Source organism: Balaenoptera musculus, chromosome 1, assembly GCF_009873245.2.
Source record: "Balaenoptera musculus isolate JJ_BM4_2016_0621 chromosome 1, mBalMus1.pri.v3, whole genome shotgun sequence".
NCBI classification, from domain to species: Eukaryota; Metazoa; Chordata; class Mammalia; order Artiodactyla; family Balaenopteridae; genus Balaenoptera; species Balaenoptera musculus.
Genome location: NC_045785.1, coordinates 45363129 through 45389261, shown reverse-complemented (window position 1 = coordinate 45389261; position 26133 = coordinate 45363129). Strand labels below are relative to the sequence as shown.

Here is a 26133-nt window from a genome sequence, read left to right as displayed (position 1 = left end):
TGTCGCTTCGCTCTAGTACTCGCGATATTTGGACCCACCTCCTCTCGCCAACCTAGAAGTTCGTAGACCTAGAGGTGGGGCGCGAGGCGGCAGTTTCGGGCGGGTCAGGGCGGAGCTGAGAGGACGGCAGAGGCGGAAGCAGCGGCCCGCGGGACTGGGAAGGGGCTGGTCCCGGAAGGAGGAGGAAACCTGAAAAGAAAACAGCAACAAGCTGAGGTGCTGTGACAGAGGCAAACAAAATGGCGGCGCCGAAGGGGAGCCTCTGGGTCAGGGCCCAACTGGGGCTCTCGCCGCTGCTGCTGCTGCTGACTATGGCCCTGACCGGAGGCTCGGGGACCGCTTCGGCTGAAGCTTTTGACTCGGTCTTGGGTGATACGGCGTCTTGTCACCGGGCCTGTCAGTTGACCTACCCCTTGCACACCTACCCCAAGGTAGGGCCCGTCCAAACCGGGCTACAACCCTTCCGTGGTCTCCCATCTTTCCGCTCTCCCGCACCTCTGTCGGCTCTGGGAGCCTGACTGTTGAATCCACCCTTCAACCGCTGTCTCCCATCTGTGTGGCTCCTGTTTTCTTCCCTAATCTTACCCGCACCGCGCTTCTGCTGTAATTACCGGAAGTTTGTGCCGCACCTACCCTGTAATAGGCTGGGGACACAAAAATAAGCAAGACACAACCCCTTTCTCTGGGGCCTTGCGGGGCAGCAGGGGAGACGAACACTCGGAGGGGGAGGAGTATCTAGATGATTAATGCGGGGTCCTCACCTTCCAGGGACGGCGGGGGGGAGGGGGGCAGTTGCAGATACGCCAGCCCAGAAAATGTTAACTCTTAACCCCTGTTCCCTGAGCGCCTCTCTGGGCTGGGAGCCTGCAGTCTGTTCCTGGAGTGAAACAAGTAGACAATTCCACCATAGTATGAAATACATCAAGGAGTTGGGAGACGCTCAGGAAGGGCTTTCCGCCTGTGTTGAGTAACTGTACAAGGCGCTCACACTGGGACTGGAATGGCTTAGAGAAAAAGCAGTTAGGTTGCTGCATTCAGAGAACTTACCATTCAGTGCAGCAGAAGACAGAGGGAATAAGTGGAGTAGGAAAGAAATGAGACTGCCCTTCGTAGGGGGATCACAACTTACAGACAGAGTGACCCCTCCTCCCCTCCTTGTCCGCCCTCAGGTGCTGCCTTTCCTTTAATTCCATTCCGCTAATCGAGTTGTTTTGCAGCTTCTAGAAGAACTGTTGACTCAACATCCTAAATTGCGTGGTGACTCCCCCACCCTTCCAAATATATAATTTGGGTATATCATCCTTCCTCCCCCGCCTTTCCTTATGAGAGCTTTTGCTGGTCTTTTTGCCCTTGCTTTTCCTTCATCTTCCCTATGCTGTATGCTTAACTGTGTGGCTAGCCCTCTTTGCTCTCTCAAACTACAAAGTGACAGGTTTAGGATGTTCCTTATTGGCAAGTGCTTTCAGGCTTTTGAAATTCTGAAGTTCTAAATGCTATCACTGCCCGTATGTTTGTTTACTGCTGGATTTTACATTGCTTGAGGATTATCAATTTTGAAGAAAAAGTGTGGGAGAGGGGATCATCAAATTTTCAGTCAGAGACAAATATAGCAGTCAAGAGAGAGAAAGGAGGAATTCTGACTTCCAGACTTTCAAATCCATGTGTACTGCTCCTGGATACATTATTTTTTTCTCTTCTTATAAACCTCTCATAAGTAAGAGGATTGTATGAGGAAACTAATATTGATTTGGCCTGGAATTGGGCAGAGACTTATTTTGTATCTTTCTAGTGTTTGGGTGTGTTGGTTGTTTTGGGTTTTTTTTCTGAGATTTTCCTAGCAAATTTGTAGTTTTTTGAATACATATGCTGTGAGAATAAACAATTCAAAAGGATAAACATTTCTGAAACCTCTAGGTATTTTTATAATATCCACTAGTTTCTAACAATTGATGTGATATCTAAGTGTTTTTTACTTATTCAGTAAAGCTGTTCTCCCCAGGAACTCTAAATCATCTGGCTCCCTGTGTGTCCTGGCCTTAAAATTTATTAACTGTCTTCTCTCTGTTAGCCAGTATGATGGGAGATTTACCTCCATTATCCCCAATTCTCACCCTGCAAAGTTGGGTTTTACAGTTGAGGGAATCGAGGCTCTGAAAGGTTCAGTGACTTGCCCAAGGTCACATAGCCAAGAAGTAGTGGAGTAATAGGAATTCAGTCCTAAAACTGGCTGTATTATGGTGCCTTCTGTTAATAAAGTTGTATTATGACAAATATTTAATTTACTTATTTCACTGATGTCTGTCAGTCCTCCTTCAAATTATTGTGCTTTACAGTTCAGGAAAAAGCAGTGTGTGTTATAAGAAATTAGATGAATTTACAAGGTCCTGTAGCCTCTCTTGGTCTGGTATTTGTGACTGGCAGATAGAGCTCTCATTTTAATGACTCTTTTTCAGAATTAATATTTGTTTCAAGAAAGTAGGATACTTTACTTGTTTGTAAGTAGATACTTAAAATTATTATATTTTACCCTTTAACTTTCCTCAGAAGTATAATTGCTTAACTTGTCTGGGTCCAAATGCAGGAGACATAAGTCATGTTAATAACAAAGATAATTATAGAGCTAGCTTGGTCATTTTTTAACAGAGTGTGGGCTCTGGAACCATACAAACCTGGGTTCCATTCCCAGCTTCATTTTTTTTTTTTTTAGTAAATTGATTGATTGATTGATTGATTGATTGATTTTTGGCTGAGTTGGGTCTTTGTTGCTGCACGTGGGCCCTCTCCAGTTGCGGCGAGCAGGGGCCACACTTCCTTACGGTGCACGGGCTTCTCATTGCGGTGGCTTCTCTTGTTGCGGAGCACGGGGTCTAGGCGTGCAGGCTTCCGTAGTTGTGGCACAAGGGCTCACTAGCTGTGGCTCGTGGGCTCTAGAGGGCAGGCTCAGCAGTTGTGGCGCACGGGCTTAGTTGCTCCGCGGCATGTGGGATCTTCCCAGACCAGGGCTCAAACCCGTGTCCCCTGCATTGGCAGGCGGACTCTAACCACTGCGCCACTAGGGAAGCCCCCCAGCTTCACTTTTACTATCTGTGCGTCCTTGCTGATTACTTAACTTATCATGACTTCATTTTGTCAACTATAAAAAAAAACAAAAAAAAACACCTCACACCTTGCAGAGCAAGTGTGAGGATTAAAGATAGTATACATGGCACTCTTAGCACAGTGCCTAACCCATGGCAATAGATAGTTATTTCCTTTGCCCAGTGTCATAAAACCAATTTGGTACATACAGTATATTAGTAATACTGAATAAGAGGGAGAATAGTTAGCCTGACTTAGCTCAGGATAAGAAAATGCATGTGAAATCTATAGATAGTAGGGTTCCTTCTTTAAGGAGGATTCATTAAGTTTCCTTCTAATTATTTAGCTGGTATTCAGTTTGGTGGGGAGCACCATTTCCTTGTGCTCTAAATTAGGGAAGGTCTATTTTATATAAGCTTGCCAGTCACTTTGGATACATAGGGCATGAAATATTATCTAGAACATGAAACACTTACTTGGAATAAGGTTATGATTTTTAATAGCTACCAATTGAGTGCCTGCTCTGTGCCAGGTATCCTATGATACATTAAGTGTTAGCACCATGCCTGGCACATTATGGGTGCTCATGAAATATATTATTAATGTTATGTCTACTTATTAGTTAGTATAGCATAATGTTAATTATGTAGATATAAGATAATATATAAATAAAATAATAAAGTATAAAATAAAATCCTCATATTTCAAGATTGGCATATGAATATTGTCACTGTTTTACAACTAAGGAGTTGAGGCTGAGAGAGATTAAGTCCCTTGCCCAAGGTTGTACAGAATAAGTGGTGAGGCTGAGCTTCTAACCAGGGCTAATTCCTGAACCTAGGCTCTTTCACCATGCTACAGTCTCTTCTGAAAATGGTACTGGAGGGCTTATTGGATTGGTTTAACAAATGAAAACATATCTGAAAATGAAATGGTATGCAGTATAGCTCATACTAATGAGCTCATGCTTCCCCTATGCAATATAAGGAAATATGTGGTGCTCCAAAGACGTAAGAGAATTCTTCCACTGTTTTACAAAGCCTGCAAAAGCTACTCAGGTATGAAATTTATTTTAATTGCTAACTCTTTCAATTTCACCATAACAATAAATGCAGCTAGAACTGAAGTCCAAAAATGCACTACCTTCAAAGTTGTGTAATAAAGCTTGTTTAATATTAGACTGCAGCCATCTCCTCTTAATGGATTGTTGCTGCTACATAAATTTTACTAATCCTGCTGGAAAGAAATGCATACCTTTGTATTCCGTTGGTTGCTAACTGGTATATGCACGTGCTGTTTCCTTCCTTATTAGGTGCCTGCCAGTTTGTACACAGTGAACTACACAGTAAGTTGAGGGGGCTCCCCCACATGTACTGGTTTGTTTCAAATACTATACATTTAACCAAAGAAAAGCCTGTTGAAGACGTTGTCATTAGTCTTATTAAGCAGTTCACATTTTCCAGCGATGAAGAGTCTTTCCTATCTTGAGCTCTCACACATATGCAATGATGCTTATAACTGTTGTTTTCTATTTTTAAAACCAATTATTATGATTAACACTACTACCATTTATTGAGCACCTTCAGTGTCCCGGGCACTGCACTAGGAATAGCTGTCTTCCAGCATTATTGAGGGGTTTGGAGATAATTTATAGCTTTTATTTCCTTTTTGAGATTTAGATATGTAAAGTAACTTGTACACACTGACCTAAAAGGTTTTATTCCAAGTCTGGCTGATTCCAGTGGCCTTTCCCATATGTCACATGTTGGCCTTGTTTGTGTTCTCAGTTCAGGTAAACCAAGTTTAAAAAAATCCTTTCATTTAAGCATTTTTTTAGATATATACCTCACTTTGTGGGGGCCTTTATGGCACTATTTGCCACGTGAAGCTAGTCGTGATACTTTTCCTGATAAGCCTGATGATTCGTATAAATATTTATGTGGCAGAAGTACACCATTGGTCCCTAAAGTACTTGTTTACTCATTTCTACCTCTATTAAAGTTCTGATTATGTCACTGTTATTTTTATTTTCAACTTTTCCCCCCAAAATATGACTATGGAATATGGGAAAAGGGTGATGTTTTTACCCACTAGGTTTGTTTCTTGGATATCACTTTTATTATTTATTTATTCATTAGTTTATTTATTTATTTTGGATGTCACTGTTAAAATAAGAAACTAAAACTTCTTTGTATGGCAAAGGTCTTGGTATTACCTGGCTCCTATCATTTTTCTTTCAGTCATAAATCTTTTGTTGGACAATTATAATAAACCCTATTAACTTTGCTTTCTTTTTGACCTTTTTTCCCCCTGAAGGAAAAATGCTAGTTTTTGGTAATCCTCCCTGTTCTTGAACTCCCTAGGAAGAGGAGTTGTACGCATGTCAGAGAGGTTGCAGGCTGTTTTCAATTTGTCAATTTGTGGATGATGGAATTGATTTAAATCGGACCAAATTGGAATGTGAATCTGGTAAGATGCTATGCTAATGACATCAGCAGTATATAACATTGGTGTTTTCTTTGAGTTGTGTTATGCTTTTTATGTGTTTTCCTCAGAAAATGACAGGCATACTGTTTAAACTATTCATCCAGCATACTTTAATTATTATGAAGTTAAACTTTTTAGTAGCTACTGCTAGAAATTGCATGGGCTTTAAATTTCATCTATTTATTGAGACAATGTTTATTTTATGCTGTGGATAGGACACCTTTGTTTAAGTAAGCATTTGGTTTAGACAAATGCAATAGTAATTACCCTTCTTATAATTCATCACTACGTTTTCAATGGATGGTATAATTTTCCTAAGCCTTTCATTCATAGGCTAGTTGACTTAGCTCCAAGATTTTTACTGAATCAGGCCTTTGACTCAGTATTTAATAGTGTATTCTTTGTGGGTCATGCCAATAAAAGAAGTAACCAGAGTTTTTGTCGTCTCTTAAACCACTGTTCTTACCTTTTACCAAAAGTGATGTGTTTAATAAAATAAACCTGTAATCAGGGCAAAATTGACATTTAGCTTTTTAAAGAACTGTAATGGAATTTTCTCCATTCATTACCTTACACTGTTTATTCAGTGTAGCAGGAGGTACCTTTCTCCCTATCACTATGCCAGTACTCACATTTAGCCTCTGTGATATCATAAACTTTTTTTATGGCTCAGTCTCCTAAATGGCCATCTTTATATGTGCATAATGCGGTTCAGTTTATTATCTAGCACCTTTGGGAAGTATATTACAAATGCATGACTGGGTGGAAAGAAAAATAAAATTGTTATAGTGGTAAAGTGTTATATCACAGGAAAGAAATGGCTCTAGTGAACTAAATGAAGAGTATATATGGTAGAGACTCATTCCAACTTTAGAATCCTGCTGTGGAACATTTTCTAAGTTCAGTTTTCTCAGAATTTAGGATGTTAGACTGATTGCTTTGTTTTATTTTTCCTTGCCATGTGAATACCCTTGCTTCTCAACTAAGTGATTCAGTTCCTAACAGTAATATCATATATTTGTGTAAATTACTACAGTATATTATTTTGTTCAACTCCATGAAATAGGTGGTGGTAGTTCAGTTTTAGACATACAGAAATCAATAGAGAGGTTAAACAGCTCCACCTAGGTCACATACACAGCCAACAAGTGGTGAAGCCAGAATTTCAGGATGCCAGTTCAGTGTTTTTTCCACTATGCAAACCTTAGCTATGAGGATCACCTCATATGAATGTCATCATGTAGCCAGAGCCTGAGTATGTAATTAATAGATTTATACCTGGAAGATCTGACTTGTGGGAGGCAGAAGATATGGAGTTTTATAAAATTTCTTTATAAGATGCCAATGTTCTCCCCCTTTTCTTTCTCTCCTTCTCTTTTTTTCTTGTAATTTGACTGTTTTTCTCTTCCAGCATGTACAGAAGCATATTCCCAATCTGATGAGCAATATGCTTGTCACCTTGGTTGCCAGAATCAGCTGCCATTTGCTGAATTGAGACAAGAACAAGTACGAAACAATTCTGCCTTTCAGAAATGACTGCTTAGATCGCACTTTGTATTGAAATGTATATTGCCCACATGATCCTATTTTAGTGTTGTATTTTATAATTAGTCTTCAGCAAACAAATGATATGTTTGCAAATAGAAAAGTCAATTGATTTAATTACTTTTGTATAATGCTTTACTGTTAAGAGGTATGTTCACACCTATAATCTCATTTTGGTTTTTTTCTCGGTCCAGTGACAATATTATCCCCATTTTGCATATGAAAAAACTGAGGCTCAGAAAAATTGAGAGTTCCTTTTTTTCATCCCATCTGCCATTGCCTTAACTCAAATCATCATTATTTCTCATCTGTATTACTAAATTAACTTCCAATCTATTTTCCCACTTCAGCCCCCTCTAGTCCATCCTTTAGTCTGTGTCCAGATATTTATTTTCTGTGTCCAGATATTTATTTTCTAAATGGAAGTCTAGTCATGTCATTCTCCTATCTTACATACTTCAGTAGCTCCCCAGTACATACAGGTTTAAGTCCAAACCACTTATCACAGCCTGGCTCCTGATTACCTCTTCTATATCATCTCTTATAATTCCCCACCCCTCATACTCTATCCAAACATGCTGGGAAAAGTTTTTTAATTTTATTAACTCTGGCATAGGAAGTACAGCCACATGGTACAAAACTCAAAAGGTTAAAAAAAAAAGTATACAGTTGACCCATAGTACTACTGCACTACATGATCTGCAGTTGGTTGAATTCTCAGATGCAGAATCGCGGATATGGGGAGCCAACAATAATTTGTGTATATGCACAGATTTTGGCACCCCTAACCCCTGCATTGTTCAAGGATCAGCTGTATAATGAAAAGTCTCCTACTTCTGTATCTCTTAGCCACTCCATTTTGCTCCATTAATGTAGCCAGGGTTACCAATGCAGAGGTAATTTATATATATACAAGAATACATGTATTCTTTCTTTTCTAAAATATAAGTAATAAAGAATGTCTACTTATTTTTTTTCACTGCATACATGTTTCATTGTATGGATGTATCATTTATTTAAGCAGTCCCTTATTTGTGGACATGTAGGTTGTTTCTAATTTTTTAAATTTATAAATGATGTTGCATATTTTTCACATTTATATCTATAGAATAAAATCACAGGAGTAGAATTGCTGAGTTAAGAGGTATATGCATTTTTAATTTTGAGAAATAGAGCAAAACTGCCCTCCATGGAATTTGTATCAGATTTAAAAATTGACATATAATTCATTCTATAAAATTCTAAAGTATTCGGTACAGTAGTTTTTAGTATATTCACAAACTGTGCAACCATCATTACTACCTAATTCCAGAACATTTTCATCATCAAAAAAAGAAATCTCATACCCATTAGCAGTCACTCTCCTTTCCTCCTCCTCCCAGTCCTTGGCAACGTACTTTTATTACAATTTTAATTTGTGTTTCTCTTATGAGTAACTTTAAACATAATTTCTAATATTTAAGACCCATTTTTATTTCCTTTTCTCTTAATTATGTACGTACTGAACAGTTCTTAATGTTTGTAATATGACATTATTTCTTGCCTCTGTCCCTTCTACTCCCCATCTGCTCAGTGAATCCTCTTGACTCAGGGCAGGTGTCATGTCCTTTGCGAAGCCTTCTTAACCACCTCTCACCCTAGTTTGGGTTATGTGCCTTTTCCCATACACATGTATCACCCTGTGTTTCACCTCTGTCCTATACAGATTAAACACAGATATACAGTGATAAATAAACACACATGGTTTAAAAATCTTAAAATTTATAATCTTAACGAATGCTTGTTTAGTGAACTAATCAATGAATGATTTCACAGCTATTAAGTGGGAAAATTGGATCATGAATACAGGTCTTCTGATTCTAAAAACTCTTCTCTCTTAATACCCCATACTGCCTCTCTTTTGGAATATAGCAGAACCAAAGCTATCCCTAGAGTTCAGCAAGTTGTATCCCACACTTGTGCTCTAGAGGGGCCCACTGCTGCTAAATAAGTCAAGAAGTCAGAATTGGAGGGGAGGTGATACCAATTAATGTAAAAATCTCATCAGTAGCTTTCTGTATATAGTCAGCCCATAAATACTTCCCTCACTCGCCCTGTTGTCAGATACCTCACATTTTATGATGCATATATTCTTTTGATTGATTTTTCCCTTTTTTCCATTGGTGTTCATTATAGCATGGTTTATTTTACATGAAAGCATTAAAGATGAGAATAGTATGATTTGTCCCTTCCCCTTCTACCTCTTGAGGACTTGCTAATCCTTATTTAATCAAATCTTAAGATTCTCCACATTTTTGGACCTAATTCAAAAGCCTGTTATTTTGATAGAGGTGACAGGTAGCTTATAAGTGTGTTTGGTCGCAAATTAAAGGATCCTGGGATTTTAAGCTTCTCATAGTTAATTTGCATAGGTAATGAAGAGTTTACTGTAATGCTGATGACTATGGTAGAATCACTTAATGGTTTATACTCTGTCCCAATAAGGATTTGATTATGTTGCTCTCTTGAATGTACATATATAAAAAATAATATATTTCTCATGATTTAATTTTTTTTTTAAGCTCATGTCCCTGATGCCAAAAATGCATCTACTCTTCCCTCTAACTCTGGTAAGGTCATTCTGGAGTGATATGATGGACTCTGCACAGAGCTTCATAACGTCTTCATGGACTTTTTATCTTCAAGCTGATGATGGAAAAATAGTTATATTCCAGGTGATGACTGTGCTTCATAGATTCATTTAAATACCGACAGTAGTAACGTATATGTCTTAAATGAATGTCTTAGTATAGAGCCATTTACTTAGTCCCTTACAAATATTTATCATCAAATAATAATTACTTACTAACCTACATTAAAACATTGGGCATCAGGACCCAATGTGACTTACCCTTCCCTCTGCCCATTGGAAACCTATTTAAAGCCTGTTGTTCCTTATCTTACAAGAACTCTGAATCTGCTAAATTTTAGAGTGGTTAAATTGATAAAAATGAAACCTCTAGATATGAGACATAAGAAAAATTAATGTAGTTTGAATATAAATAATGGTGTGTATTTATATCACATATGGATATTAGGGAAAAGCAATAGAACATAATTTTTAGCTGTTAATAGTGCTTTTTCTCATAACTCTTATAAGAGAGCTTGTTGAAGAAGCATATTGCCTTCTAGAGAGGTAACTTTTCTCCTACCTCATTATGTACCATGTGATATGATAATAATAGCTGCGTCTTTGAAGGTTCATGTGTACTAGGCATTTACATATATTATCTCAAATCTTCAAACAACTTCATGAGGTTGTATTATCACTATTTTATTGATGAGTAAACTGTGAGTCTAACTTATTTAAGGTCACGCTGCCAGTAAGTAACAGAATTAGGCTTCAAACCTGGGTTACTTTAGCTCCAAGGCTCATATACCACCCTACCATGCTGTCTTCCTTTTAATTTGGTTGTTAAATTCCTCAAACTTACCAGCCAACAAATTATGTTGTGATGCTTTCTCTCAGGTAATAATTAAAGTAAACCTTTTAATTATTATTGCCAATTGAGTGGCTTACTATAAGGCTAGTCTGTGATTTTTAGCATCGTCCTGCGTCTTGGGTCCCCTGTACTTAATTTGGTAATATGTAAAACACAGAAGGAGTTTTCTCTCTTTAAGTTCATGAATAAGTTCTGTGTCTGAAAGCTACTTAAGTTAAAGCTTAAGTTGACTCTCAGAGCGGAGTCCTCCTTCATTCCTGATTAGAAGTGAGATTAGCTCTGTTTCTCTCTTTATGTCAACTTAAGTGTGGCTATGATGGAGAAAACGCCACTCCAGAGAATCAGTGCTACATGGAAGATGTAAAGTATGGAGCACTGAGCTATAATTTATGAATTACTCATACTTAGGGAAGAATGGAATGTTTCAGATGAGAAAGAATAAAGATAATATGTGTTTAACCAGAAATTTTGGCAGTCTGCTAAATTATTCCTGATCAACCAGAATTAGAACTCAGTTTTGCATGGTATGATACTTAATGTACTATGTTGTAATTTGTCCCTCTTTTTTTTTTTTATGTTGTCAGGAAATTAAACTGACTAAATTCTTGATGATGCTAGAAGTCTGTTTCTTTGCAAGGCACTGGATCTAATGTTTAGCAAGTGCAATTAAAATATATTGTGGTTAACATGTTTTATTTTTTATACCATACTTCTGTTACTTTTTCTCAATTTGAATGTTTGTAGAGATGATATGTTATAGAACTTCCTACTGAGAAAAGCTTAAGAAGAAGTACAAATGACTTAATTGCTTTCACTATCATTTTAGTCTAAGCCAGAAATCCAGTATGCACCACAGTTGGAGCAGGAGCCTACAAATTTGAAAGAACCGTCACTAAGCAAAATGTCCTGTAAGTTTTATTTTAAGTAGCTTGGGATTAAAAACATTAACAGTCCAATCTGGTGGTGGTAGAATTGGTTGTATGATTGTTTTTACACTAATGGAAGGTGAATAAATAATTTTTAAAACTGTGGTTCTCAAACCTTAATATGCATTGGATCTGTAGAGTTTGTTAAAGCAATTTCTGAGCCCCACCTCCAAAGTTTCCGGTTTACTAGATCTGGGATAGAACATGAGAATTTGCATTTCTCACAAATCCCAGGATTCTGTTGCTGCTGGTCTGGGGACCACACTTTAGAATCACTATTCTAAAAACATTTAGTTTGCTTTGAAGGATGTTTTGAGTATGAACTAATGAGAGATTCTGGTATCTCCCAACAAACTAACCGAATAGTGAAACTACCCTGAAAATATGTTTTTATTCTATTTTTATTTCTATGCTAGAAGAGAATTTAAACTTATAGGAATAGAAAACATCAGGCTAAAACTGCTTACCTTTTAAAATGTGCTAGCTCATACCTTATTTTAGATACTGATTTTATTAACTTTTTAATTATTTTGGTGGGTGGATAATGACAGCACATAACACAAGGCCATCTTTAACTTTAGACTTGAACAAACCAAATTCTGTTATTACATTCAGAAATATAATTAAACAGAAAGCATCAATGTCAATAAGAATTTGAAAGTAAAATAGGAAATTCATAATGTTGTATAATATCCAGTTGGTTTTTAATGTGCCAGAGGAACTTGCATTCATTATAAAATATGTCAGATTACATTTACAAAAGCAGCTGGATATCTGTACAGTGTATATATCTAGAAGCAGTCATTTGAGACTAGCTTTTGGAAAATAGGATATCATAAACTTGTACCTTATTATTTCAGCAGATCTGCAAATGAGAAGTTCACAAGCACATAGGAACTATCTTGAAGATGGAGAACGTGATGGTTTTTTAAGATGTCTCTCTCTGTATGTATTCATCTTCACTTATGCATATAGGAGATAAAATCTGGCTTGTATCAGAGAGATGCAGTCCTTTTTATTATTTTAGAGTCATATTAGCTGCTCAAAAGTAGAAAACTTTTTTTTACCTTTTACCTTTTCCCTACCAAATCCAAAGTTGTACTTTTGGATATTTTAGTTTGTTTAAAAGGTAATTCTCATACTACTTTAATCAAACCCAAGCGGGTAGTTTTTTTCACAGCACAAAAGCATCCTTGTTCTTATTGGGAGTCTTTGATTTATGTTACGATATGTGCTTCTTCAGACATCTCAGTTAAGCTTTAATTTAATATTTATTGAAAAAAATTCACATATGAGTAGACCCACACAGTTCAAATCCATGTTGTTCAAGGGTCAATGGTATTTACATAGCATTTACATTTTATTAGATATTATAAGCAATCTAGAGATGATTTAAAGTGTACAGGAAGATATGCATAGGTTATATGCAAGTACTACACCACTTTATATAAGGGAATTGAGCACCCTCAGATTTTGGTATGGGAGGGGGCAGCAGTCCTGGAACCAGTGCCCTGGGGATACCAAGGGATGACTGTGTGTCTGAATGGTTTGGGGGTTGGATTTTTGTTTTTATCTATATGGCTACACAGGAGGCTACGGGAGGTAGATAAGGGCTATAGATAAAGGAGGGCTTTGTGTTCTATACTGAGTGTCATCTCCATGCCAAGGATTCTTTTTTTTTTTAAATTTAATTACTTATTTGACTGTGTCGGGTCTTAGTTGCGGTGTGGGCTTCTCTCTAGTTGTGGCGCACGGGCTCTAGAGCACCCAGGCTTAGTTGCCCCTCAGCATGTGGGATCTTAGTTCCCTGACCAGGGATTGACCCCGCGTCCCCTGCATTGGAACACGGATTCTTAACCACAACGACCAGGGAAGTACCCATGCCAAGGATTCTTAAGGGTGGCAAGAGAAAGTGGGCAGGCGAGGGTAATTGGTACCTTGTGCCCTCCTGGGAAGGAATATCAGGCCTTCTGAGGGTGAGAAGGGTTTTATCAAAGTATGCATGCTTCTACTCCTCCAAGGAGTTCTGATATGAGCCTTCTCCCTGCAACCACTCCCCACCCCTCGCCAAAAAAAAAAGAGAGAGAGAAAGAGACAGTAGGCCATAGCACTTGGTGATAATTATCTACTCTGTGTCAGGTACCAGACCAAGCACTTGAGTAGAGAGGTGAACAAGTGTGTATATACTCTAGTGGACTGTTCTGTCTCAAGTGTAACACTTCAGTAGTCCACACTACATGCTTCCTGTAATTTCTTAGAGTAGAAATAGTTTCTTGAGAGGTTTTATCAGATATCAGTAGGGTTATATTAGAACCTAAAAATTAATACTTTTTACTGAATAAACTCTTTAAAGACTGGATAAGGAAATGAGAATTTAAATTTTCCCTTCCTTTCATTGCTAAACTTGCTTTTGACCTTGTACAGAAAAAAAGGCAATTTTTCTCTCTCTCTCAGTATTTTGGATTTTTGTTGCAGTTTAATAAGTTTTATGAAACCTAAGTAATTATATAATCTTAAGTTACAGTTTATTCTTTTTTTTTTTTGGCCGCGACACGCGGCTTGCCGGATCTTAGTTCCCCAACCAGGGATTGAACCTGGGGACCCGGCAATGAGAGCACTGAGTCCTAACCACTGGACTGCCAGGGAATTCCCTACAGTTTATCCTTAATACTGCATTACCTAGCATCTTATTGCTGCCTTATTGCCTTTTAACATTTTGTCATGTTTTATGTTACTCTTTTAAATCTAACATTTTAAAAATAGCTTCACTTGTTCTTTAAATCTTAATCTATAGTTTAGCAAACAATAGGTCACTTATGGAAAAAACTCCAGTTGCTGATTCTTGTAACTGGCCTCTACCCTAAGATATTTTAATCATAAGAAAAATATAACTGTATCTTTTTAAGATATGTGCTAATGGATACAGAATGCTTCATAATAGATATGCTCTTGTAAGTTGAAATTCAAGTAAATTGTGCTAAGTTAAATATTTGAAATGTAGTAGAGAAGCTAACTTCTGGAAGCCTGTTGTGAATCCATTTATAAAACAAATGATCATTTCATAATTTACCTATTATGTACCTTAATTCTTTGGAATATTGGGTTTTCTTAAAGCAAGTATTATCTTAATACCTTGCAAAATAATATATGACATTTGTGTAGCACTGTACAGTTTATAGGACACTTTGATTTGCCTTATCTCATTTAGTAATTAAAAAATACCCTTAACAGTAATTTGCTTTAATTTCATATATTTAGTAGAAAGCCAGTATGTCTGATTTTTTAATTTATAAAAGTAACGTAGCCATGTTATAGAAACTTGAGTAATGGAGGAAAGGACATCATATCACCCTAATATAATAGCTATTATAATATTTTCTTCTATAAGTATGTTTTTTAAAATAGTTTTATAGGTAGTACACATAAAGTTTTAATTATATTATTAAGTAAGTACACAAGGTTGATTGCCTGTAATTGTTAAGAGCCTCCTATTTTTTATATTATGCAATTTTAACATAACTAATTGTTGATTTTTTTTTTCCCCCCCAGTAACTCCGGCTGGATTTTAACCATGACTCTTGTCCTCTCCGTGATGGTATTGCTCTGGATTTGTTGTGCAACTGTTGCTACAGCTGTGGAGCAGTATGTTCCCTCTGAGGTAAATTTAATTCCAACTCTTAGGCCTTTTGAAGACTGAGCCATATGATTTACTTTTTTTAATGCCTTATTGGTTTAGCTAGAAACGCAAAAACCTTTCTACTAATAGAATGAGAGAAGATTTGGTGGTTTTAATCACACACCGGGGTTGGCACACATGAGAATTACAGGTTCGCAGCACAAGAATCACTTACCAATTTTCTGTGATGCTAACTACCGTAATGACCAGTATATGCCGGCTGGTTTGAGTACAGTGTCTCTCTTCTCCCTAGATCTCTGAGACTGAAAAAAACCCATTGACATCAGTTTCTAAGGTGATATATAAGAAACAAGACTTGTAGAACTACTTAAAATTTTAAATTTAACATTGCCACAAATGTTAAGGAATAATTGCTGCTTTAGAAGCAGCAAGGCTAGAGCTTTTGATTTTGAGTAATGTGTTCTGGTATACCCTGAAAGAGATGGAAAACTGTCTTGACTTTCTTGGTAATTAAAATTTAACTGGCTCAAGAAACATACTGTTAAGGTAAAGGATTTTTGTTTCAGAAAAAAGGTCTAATTTCAGTATGGTACTGGCACAAAAACAGAAATATAGATCAGTGGAACAGGATAGAAAGCCCAGAGATAAACCCACGCACATATGGTCACCTTATTTTTGATAAAGGAGGCAAGAATATACAATGGAGAAAAGACAGCCTCTTCAGTAGGTGGTACTGGGAAAACTGGACAGCTACATGTAAAAGAATGAAATTAGAACACTCCCTAACACCATACACAAAAATAAACTCAAAATGGATTAAAGACCTAAATGTAAGGCCAGACACTGTCAACTCTTAGAGGAAAACATAGAACACTCTATGACATAAATCACAGCAAGATCCTTTTTGACCCACCTCCTAGAGGAATGGAAATAAAACCAAAAATAAACAAATGGGACCTAATGAAACTTAAAAGCTTTTGCACAGCAAAGGAAACCATAAACAAGACCAAAAGACAACCCTCAGAATGGGAGAAAATATTTGCAAATGAAGCAACTGACAAAGGATTAATCTCCAAAATTTACAAGCAGCTCATGCAGCTCAATATCAAAAAAACAAACAACCCAATCCAGAAATGGGCAGAAGACCTAAATAGACATTTCTCCAAAGAAGATATCCAGATTGCCAACAAACACATGAAAGAATGCTCAATATCACTAATCATTAGAGAAATGCATCAAAACTACAATGAGGTATCACCTCACACCAGTCAGAATGGCCATCATCCAAAAATCTACAAACAATAAATTCTGGAGAGGGTTTGGAGAAAAGGGAGCCCTCTTGCACTGTTGGTGGGAATGTAAATTGATACAGCCACTATGGAGAACAGTATGGAGGTTCCTTAAAAAACTAAAAATAGAACTACCATATGACCCAGCAATCCCACTACTGCGCATATACCCTGAGAAAACCATAATTCAGAAAGAGTCATGTACCACAGTGTTCATTGCAGCTCTATTTACAATAACCAGGACATGGAAGCAATCTAAGTGTCCATGGACAGATGAATGGATAAAGAAGATGTGGCACATATATACAATGGAATATTACTCAGCCATAAAAAGAAACAAAATTGAGTGATTTGTAGTGAAGTGGATGGACCTAGAGTCTGTCATACAGAGTGAAGTAAGTCAGAAAGAGAAAAACAAATACCGTATGTTAACACATATATGTGGAATCAAAAAAAAAAAAGAAAATGGTTATGAAGAACCTAGGTGCAGGACAGGAATAAAGACGCAGACGTAGAGAACGGACTTGAGGACATGGGAAGGGGGAAGGGTAAACTGGAACGAAGTGAGAGAGTGGCATGGACTTATATATACTACCAAATATAAAATAGCTAGCTAGTGGGAAGCAGCCGCATAGCGCAGGGAGATCACCTCAGTGCTTTGTGATCACCTAGAGAGGTGGGATAGGGAGGGTGGGAGGGAGACGCAAGAGGGAGGAGATATGGGGATATATGTATGTGTATAGCTGATTCACTTTGTTATAAAGCAGAAACTAACACACCATTGTAAAGCAGTTATACTCCAATAAAGATGTTTAAATAAATAAATAAATAGAAATAAATAAAAACAATGACTTTTGAGCTCTTAAAAAAAAAAGTCTAATTTGATGAGTCAACTTAGCTTTCAAGGAAGGAAAATTATTTATATAACTAAACATAAGATAATAAATTCTATTGACATCAGATCCAACTGAAATAACTTTAGTTCTCATATGCCTCCAGAATGCAATAGAAAAAGAGAGAAAAGAAGAAAGGAGGGAAATTTGAAGAATGGTATGGATTAGCAGAGACAGGAGGGTGGACAATATTCCCAGGTACAGACAAGAATAAGCTACTATCAGGGAAGGACTGTAAGCAGCTGACTTGATTAAAAGAACTTAAATTAGGAAATTAAACCAAATGAATAAAGTTAGACAGGATTGGGAAGAACCTTGAATTGTGGAAGTGTTAGACAATGGGTAAATTTCTGTAGAACTCATCTGTTTATGATATGATCTGAACATCCTCTTGCTAATTACCTATTTGTGTTCTTGTTTAGTTCTGATATCCATATTTTAATCATTTTATTGTTCCTGATAAAGTTGAAATTACACATCTTACATAGGATTGCCTTTGCCTATTACTTGCTTTTGAACTGCCCCATGCACTCTAAATCCTCATGGCAACAAAGCTACAAACCCAGAGTAGTAAATCTTTATTGACACTGTGGTACTTTATTCCTTCCAATAAGCACAATTCCTTCTCTTTACTTCTAGGATGCCCCTTGTAAAAGAAAAATACATGTAGAGATTGGTGTGGTTATTTCCTGGAAAGATTGAATTACTGGCCTCAGGTGGAATTTACCTTGATAAAATCACCACTACCTGGCTTCTGGTTCCCAGGACTACTGACTAATGTTGAGCACTTTCTCCTAGACACCGTTCTAAGCATTTTATATGAATTAGCTCAGTTAGTCCTTTCAGTAACTCTGTGAGATGGCTGCTATTATTATCCTCTTTTCCAGATACGAAAACTGAAAGAAAGAACGTATTATTACCCCAGTGTCACATAACTAGTAAGTGGTAGAACCAGAATTTAAACCCAGGTCGTCTGACTCCAAAGCCAGTACCCTTAATTTTTTTTAGTTAACCTGGAATCATCACTAGGGAAGTTGATTATGTTACTTGTATCAGGAGCTCATCTTCTGTGTAACCTCTTTTGACACTAGGAAGTTGAACACCACTGGGACCACATGTTTCATGTTTTTGAGCCAGGATGCTCAAACTCTCTTACTGAAACAGTTCTTAGATGGACATTTCATAGTTTTTCCTCTCTTACCTCCTTACTTGACTTATGGAATTGACCTCCTCTTCTGGTGTTGTTTAGACATAACAGTGCTTCACATTGTGGTTTTGGTTACATCTTACAGACCTGGGGATCTGTCCCTCCCTTTCAGATTACTCTTGATCTTTTTCTTCCTTTTAGATGTTGTCTCTGCTGTGATAAATTTTGTCTTGATTGTATAGCTTTAATTCTGTGAGAAGTTCTTTCCCCTTATTTTTAAGTTGTTTGTAGAATGCCTCGTTGTTCCCACATATGCCCAGGCCCCTGGATCATAAAGCCTAAAGCATCAGAACCATACGTGGAGTCCTGTTGGCAGCTATTACATTCCCTCCTGACATCTGCATATGGGTGTCACTTTCTTTCCCCTCTCTAGAACTCTTCTTCCTGTCCTTAACAATCAAAAGTATGGTGACACCCTCAAAGAGCCTATGCTTTCCTAAGATACATTTTCTAGAAAAATATAGCGAAAACACTCATTTGAATTCACTGTTTTTAGGCTTTACTTTGTATCTGAAACCACACTTTAGCTAAGTAATAATGTTTTCTCAACTATTTTTAATTATAAAAATTCTATCCACTTGGTATAGAATTTATAAAGTTATATATAAAGAAGCAGGAAAAAAAATCACTCATCCAGAACTATTTCATATTGCCATTTTAGTGGATTTGTTTTCACAGTTAAAAACTGTATAGGACTTCCCTGGTGGCACAGTGGTTAAGAGTCCGCCTGCCAATGCAGGGGACATGGGTTCAAGCCCTGGTCCGGGAAGATCCCACAAGCCGTGGATCAACTAAGCCCGTGCTCCACAACTGCTGAGCCTGCGCTCTAGAGCCCGCGCGCCACAACTACTGAGCCCTTGAGCCACAACTACAGCTACTGAGCCCGTGAGCCACAACTACTGAGCCCACGTGCCTAGAGCCCATGCTCCGCAACAAGAGAAGCCACCACAGTGAGAAGCCTGTGCACCACAACCAAGAGTAGCCCCCGCTCACCGCAACCAGAGAACGCCTGTGCACAGCAAGAAAGACCTAACACAGCCAAAAATAAATAAATAAATAAATAAAGTATATTAAAAAAAAAAAAACTGTATAAACTGGGACTTCCCTGGCCATCCAGTGGTTAAGAGTCCGTGCTTCCATTGCAGGGGGTGTTGGGTCAGTCCCTCGTAGAGGAACTAAGAGCCTGCATGCCTCACAGCGCAGCCAAAACAAAAAGGAGAAAAAACAAGCTGTATAAGCTATTTCAATATTAATGTTTCTTATTTTAAAATATTGCAGTGTAAATACTCCTTCCCTGGTATTTTCTCCTTTATTTATTGTAAAAGTAGCTGAGAATTTAGCATTAGGAAAGTTATTCAGATTTTCTTAATCAAAAGCCACCTATTTTAAACTTTACTTTCATAAAACCTTTTCATTGATTTTATTATTGGAACATAAGTTACTTCTGACCTCTCTCCATAGTAACGTGAGACTCCATTTTAAGTAATACAAGCAATGAGCAATGTTATTTATATTTTGTTATATTATTTATATATATAATCCTATGTGTTTATAGGGAATCATAAACCTGCTGAGAGAATGTTTCTCTTCAGTATGGACCTGGTATCTTGAGCTCAAACATGAAATATAAAAAGCTTCCTTTTCAGTCACTACAAATAAAGCTTAAAATGGTGCTAATAAGGGCCAGGAATGTGGTCTTGGAAACTTATGAGCAGCTTTATTTTTTTTATTTAGGAAAGTTCTGAAATAATTTATCCTTAGCCTGTTTTGTATATAGTAGGTACTAATCATATACCATTTGATAGTAATGCCAGAAAGAGTTGGCATTTGTTGATCTTAAAGCAGTATCATTTTGAGTGACTTACAAAGATTTTGATCCTTTTTTCTCCACTGTTTTTCCCTGTTCTTTCACATTTATGATGTCATTTTTTTGAAACTTCATGAAATAATACTTTTCTCTTGTTGAGCTGTCTATTTAAGATAATAAAGAGTTGTCATTCACAGTGGTCCTTGTCAAGCAGGTGAGACCTGACTTATAAAAACAGGGTTTAGCAATATTGGATATTCCTTTCTAGAGACCAGGCAGCCTCAGAAAATTGCCAAAGCAACAAATAATAATATAACTGCTGCCTCAGTGTTATCTCATTATCTGTTTGCATTCTTTTTTCTTATTTATCAAGACCATGATCATCTGATTTCAAATGGTTAGTTAAGAAAGGTTTTAGAAGACTTCAAATAACATTCATGTTAGTAAATCACGGACACTTACGGATAACATACTATGTGCTAGGCCCTGTTCAAGAGATTAGAGGTACAATGAAGAATAACATGAAGGTGGAACAAAGTTAAATGTTAAAGGCTGCAACGACTCAAGAAGTAGGGTGGGGGCTTCCCTCATGGCGCAGCGGTTAAGAATCTGCCTGCCAGTGCAGGGGACACAGGTTCGATCCCTAGTCAGGGAAGATCCCACATGCTGTGGAGCAGCTAAGCCCGAGCGCCACAACTACTGAGCCTGCACTCTAAAGCCCACGAGCCACAGCTACTGAAGCCCGCGTGCCTAGAGCCCGTGCTCCGCAACAAGAGAAGCCAGGACAATGAGAAGCCCGTGCACCGAAACGAAGAGTAGCCCCCGCTCGCCGCAACTAGTTAAAGCCCACGCACAGCAACGAAGACCCAACGCAGCCAGAAATAAATTAATTAATTTAATTAATTAAAAAAAAAAGTAGGGTGAAACATGTCTTAAACTATAGTAAACATTATTTGTCTAAAAAAAAAAAAGACTAAGAATCTTGCTGTTTAAAAGCTTTAAGTCTCAAGAGAGACAATCAGAAAACGATGTAAATGCCATAGCTTTTTAATCTAAATTCTGTTAAGAAAATGAGTTTTAGAAAAGATTTATGTAACTTATCTAAGATTGCATAACTGGTTAGTGGCAAAGGCAGGCCTAAAGCCCAAATACATACTAATTGAGTTTATTTTTAACTTTTAGAAGTAATACATGTGACATAAAATTGACTTCCTCTTCCTCACTTCTCAGATAAACCAGTCAATAGTTTTTAAAAATTTTTCCGAGCAGTTGCCATTTTACAATTTTATCTTCTATTTTTTGTTTTATCAATTTTAGACATTATCTGATGTCCTCCTACTAAAGGATGAGTTTAGTTCCCTTATACTGTCTCTCACTTCCATCTCTTCAGTTGCTGGGGTTTTTTTTTTTTATTAAATTTTTTTTTTTTATTTATTTTTTTTTTTGCTGCGTTGGGTCTTCATTGCTGTGCGTGGGCTTTCTCTAGTTGAGGTGAGCGGGGGCTACTCTTCGTTGCGGTGCGCGGGCTTCTCATTGGGGTGGCTTCTCTTGTTGCAGAGCACAGGCTCTAGGCGCACGGGCTTCAGTAGTTGTGGCACGTGGGCTGAGTAGTTGTGGCCTGCAGGCTCTAGAGCGCAGGCTCAGTAGTTGTGGCGCACGGGCCTAGTTGCTCTGTGGCATATGGGATCTTCCTGGACCAGGGCTTGAACCTGTGTCCCCTGCATTGGCAGGCGGATTCTTAACCACTGAGCCACCAGGGAAGCCCCCAGTTGCTGGTTTTTATAATGTATATTATTATTTTGTATACTTTTAGTGAGTGCTTTACAAATTTCTGTTGATTCCTCATTACTGCCTTTCCTTCTCCCTTTTCATACTGTCTCAATTTTCATTAATTATTATGATCCTTGACAATAAAATATACTCATTCTTCTGTATATATACTTTCATAGGTTGATCTGAAAAATTAAAATCCACTAGGCAGCATTTACAATATTATGATTATATAAATATTCAGAGTAGAACACTGGTTCTATTAGAACACTGGCAAATATAAACCTGAATTACTTAAAAGTGTTCCCAGGAGAATCTTCCATATATCTGTTTTATGGAACCCATTTTTGTTTTGTTCTGGCTTTCTTCCCATTTTCTAAGTCATCTCAGTTGCTACTGTTTCTTGTATGTTATTTTCTTTCTTGATTTCCTCTTTACTTTTGCTGGACCTCCTTAAGTAATTTTTTTCATAAAGGGTACTTGGGCAATAAACTTCCCAAGGTAACACTTTTGAAAATACCTCTATTGTACCCTTGTATTTGATTAGTAATTTGAGAATACAGAGTAGCCACAGAATCACTGAACATACTGGTTAGAGGTTATCCATATGCTCCCATCCATTTCTCTGCACGAATTTTACTCTTTCTCCCTGATCTTCTAGATAGCTTCTTCCATATAGATGTTTGAAATCATTTGAACAGTTCCTGGTCGCTGTTTCAAGGTTTTTAAATGTTAGAGTTGTGAAAGTTTTTCTTTCATTGTGCCCCAGAGCAAATTATCACATATTAATTTGGGTTTTAAGGAGGCCTTAGTGTATCAGATCCATGTCCAATCCATCAACCACTGAATTTGTGTTGAAAATATTCTCTTACTGGAAAAGTGTCAGGTACTGGGCCACCTCCTTGGTGCAGGATAGTTGTTGCCTTGAAACAGTAGACAGCAGACCACATCTGAAATGTCTTCAAGTAAGCAGCCGTCATGACAATCACTTTTAGAACATTTTTATCACCCCAAAAAGGAAACTCATACTAGTAGTTACTCCCCATTTCCTCCCAAGCATCTTCACCAGCCATAGACGACCAATATGTGTGGTCTCTTGTGACTGGCCTCTTTCACTTAGCATAATGTTTTCAAGGTTCATCCATGTTGTAGCATGTATTGGTATTGTAGATAGTTAAACTTTTGAAGGTGCTCTTTATTCAGCATCTTCTAAAAGCACCTTTCCAACATCAGGTACTTCTGTGTGGGTCTGTCTTTTTAATATAGTCAGTTGCCCTGTCAATAATGTCAGCACTTCAGTTTTTTGTGTTTTTTTTTTTTAATTTATTTATATTATTTTATTTATTTATTTTTGGCTGCATTGGGTCTTCGTTGTTCTGCGCGGGCTTTCTCTAGTTGCAGTGAGCGGGGGCTACTCTTCCTTGCGGTGTGCGGGCTGCTCATTGCGGTGGCTTCTCTTGTTGCGGAGCACGGGCTCTAGGCACGCGGGCTTCAGTAGTTGTGGCGCGCAGGCTCAGTAGTTGTGGCACACGGGCTTAGTTGCTCCGCGGCATGTGGGATCTTCCCGGACCAGGGCTAGAACCCGTGTCCCCTGCATTGGCAGGCAGATTCTTAATCACTGAGCCACCAGGGAAGTCCCAGCACTTCAGTTTTTAACTTACAGAATCAGAGATTTATTGCCATATGCATTAACAACAAAATCTATCCCATTTGTTAGTAAAAACTTTTCATTTTCTTTTTTTTCCTTTAGGAGATAGACCTATATCTAAATAGACCTACTCTCAAAAGATATTAGACATTTCCATTATACTTCAGTGAGTTTTATGACATTTGCACTGATTCTGTGTTATGCTTTCATTCTTTCGTTTTAGTATCTATCTTCTTGGATATGTTAGTAATAATTTGAGCTTTTATATGTTTCTGAAGACCTTTCTATCAATGTTAAAGTATTTCATGTACATTCTTTGTTCTACTCACAGCCTTTTAAAATAGTACATACCATTTTCCATATATGTTAATTTAGAACATTTAGTAGCAGAGAAACTTACCCCAAATCATTTGACCACTTGGTTGGAGAGCTAAGATCTTAAAGGAATTGATCACTTAAGGCATCAAACATCCAGAATCCACGCTCTTGTATGACCTCACTTACTCCATTTAAACCTGAGCAATTTGTCTTGATGCTCAGTTGTTAACTTCTAAGTATTTTAAGTCAGTACATGTGGAAAAGTTTTCTTTGGCCATCCACTGGGAACGGAATCACGTATCTGTTAACACTTTGAGTAAACGCATTTTTGAGGATGTTTATAGAAATTTTTTTTTTTTTACCAAATAACCACAGATTAAATTGCTATTTGAAGACTTACTTGGAGAGGTTCCTAATTATCCAAATTGCTAATGTTCATTGATTGTTTTTTGCAGAAGCTGAGTATCTATGGTGACTTGGAATTCATGAATGAACAAAAGCTAAACAGATATCCAGCTTCTTCTCTTGTGGTTGTTAGATCTAAAGGTGAAGATTATGAAGAAGCAGGGCCTCTACCTGCAAAAGTGAATCTTGCTCATTCAGAAATTTAAGCTTTTTTTTTTAAGAAAAGTGTACAGACATCTAAATTTCCATTCCTCATAGTGCTTTTTAAAATGGTTTCATTGGCTATAGGACTTAAAAATCACTATTAAATGCAAATAAAGTTACCCAAATCTGTGACGACTGTATTTGCTGTAATTTTACCTGTAATTTTTTTCTAGTAATTTAAGAGATGGATATTTGGGATTGTATTTTTATTTTACTAATATCTGTGCTATTTTAATTATTATTTGCACTGTTTTTGTTTGTTTCCTTTCTTAGCCAAATTCTGTGAGCTGATCATTGTTCTTCCCCACCTCCTACCATGTCAATCACCGTAGTTAATAAGTTGAATACTCAGTAGGATATGACACTCCTGCTCAGCAATGGCCCACAACCTGTAATTTGAAATTTAGTAGAAAGTGCCCTTTAATACACTACATTTTCAGTTGTATTGAACTGAAATCATTAAAATTTTATTTGAATAATTATGTGCTGAAATTTGATTTAATATACTCCTAATTTTCCAGATCTTCCCTTTCACCCCTACCCAACCCAGAAGATAATTAGGAAATGTTCTATGTCTGTTTATTGCTATATGATGATCAGGGAGCAAATTAAAGCAAAAATGATTCTCTCACAAATGCATTTTATGTTATTTTGCACAGGCTATAGATTTTTTTGTTGGATGGATCTTTCCAAAGAACTATTTTTCTCTGTTAGAAAGCATATAAGTTAAAGATATTATCAGAGAAAGCTTTTCATTTTGATAGTAAGAATTAGACTCTCGTGTTGCACAATTAAGTATAGAATTCACTTTGCAAAAACTGTTATTATCATTCCTTTATTATTATTATCAATAATACAGATACAAAATAAGAGTGACATCAAGTAACATAGTACACCACAGTCTTAATGAGATTCAGTGTCATTAGACGTGAAATGTTAAATGACTTTGCTAACCAATACTTTCCTCACTCACATGGGCATTACTGGCAACTGCAGTAGTGCTGTTTGAATAAAGAGTGAGTCACACACTTGCCTTCAGCCTAGTCATTAGCTTTCTCTGAGTCAAAAGAAAATACAATTAACTAATCAAGTAAGGCTTTGGTCACAAAATATAGGTTTTGCTTTTTTAAATAGTAGGTTGTCTAGATTTGGAAGAGGGTTAGAAAGTATGTCAGGCAGTTGTCTCTTTCTGATTTTTTGTGAGAAAACAGTTATAAAACATGAGAAATGGATTGGATTTACCTTAAAATAAGCCCAGTTGTCTTATTTACCACCCATGGTATACACTTATATTCATTAATCAGACACACAGGGGCTTCCCTGGTGGTGCAGTGGTTGAGAATCTGCCTGCCAATGCAGGGGACACGGGTTCAAGCCCTGGTCTGGGAAGATCCCACATGCCACGGAGCAGCTGGGCCCGTGAGCCACAATTACTGA

At 37.3% G+C, this 26133-nt stretch overlaps 2 protein-coding genes across 6 annotated transcripts in view; one reads left to right on the top strand and one right to left on the bottom strand.

Annotated features, from left to right (window-relative positions):
* Positions 1–174, bottom strand: part of TCEANC2 (transcription elongation factor A N-terminal and central domain containing 2) — a 38534-nt gene extending 38360 nt beyond the window's left edge. Inside the window, exon 1 of one of the 2 annotated variants that reach the window (XM_036852159.1) lies at positions 39–174. The gene's annotated coding sequence lies outside the window, so the exon portion shown is untranslated. The remainder of the gene's footprint in view (positions 1–38) is intronic. The other variant, XM_036852149.1, reaches the window with a different exon arrangement.
* Positions 70–25175, top strand: TMEM59 (transmembrane protein 59). Of its 4 annotated transcripts, none has more exons than XM_036852112.1 (9): positions 92–431; positions 4391–4423; positions 5442–5547; positions 6977–7071; positions 9672–9824; positions 11419–11500; positions 12382–12463; positions 15068–15176; positions 24543–25175. In XM_036852112.1, exons 1-9 carry the CDS (start codon positions 240–242, stop codon positions 24696–24698), a joined length of 1008 nt encoding a protein of 335 aa, XP_036708007.1. In that variant the 5' UTR covers positions 92–239; the 3' UTR covers positions 24699–25175. The 4 variants fall into 4 exon arrangements, with proteins under 4 accessions (XP_036708021.1, XP_036708007.1, XP_036707999.1 ...); XM_036852104.1 differs by having other exon boundaries at positions 12379–12463; XM_036852126.1 differs by lacking the exon at positions 4391–4423 and having other exon boundaries at positions 70–431.
* The last annotated feature ends 958 nt before the right edge of the window (positions 25176–26133 follow it).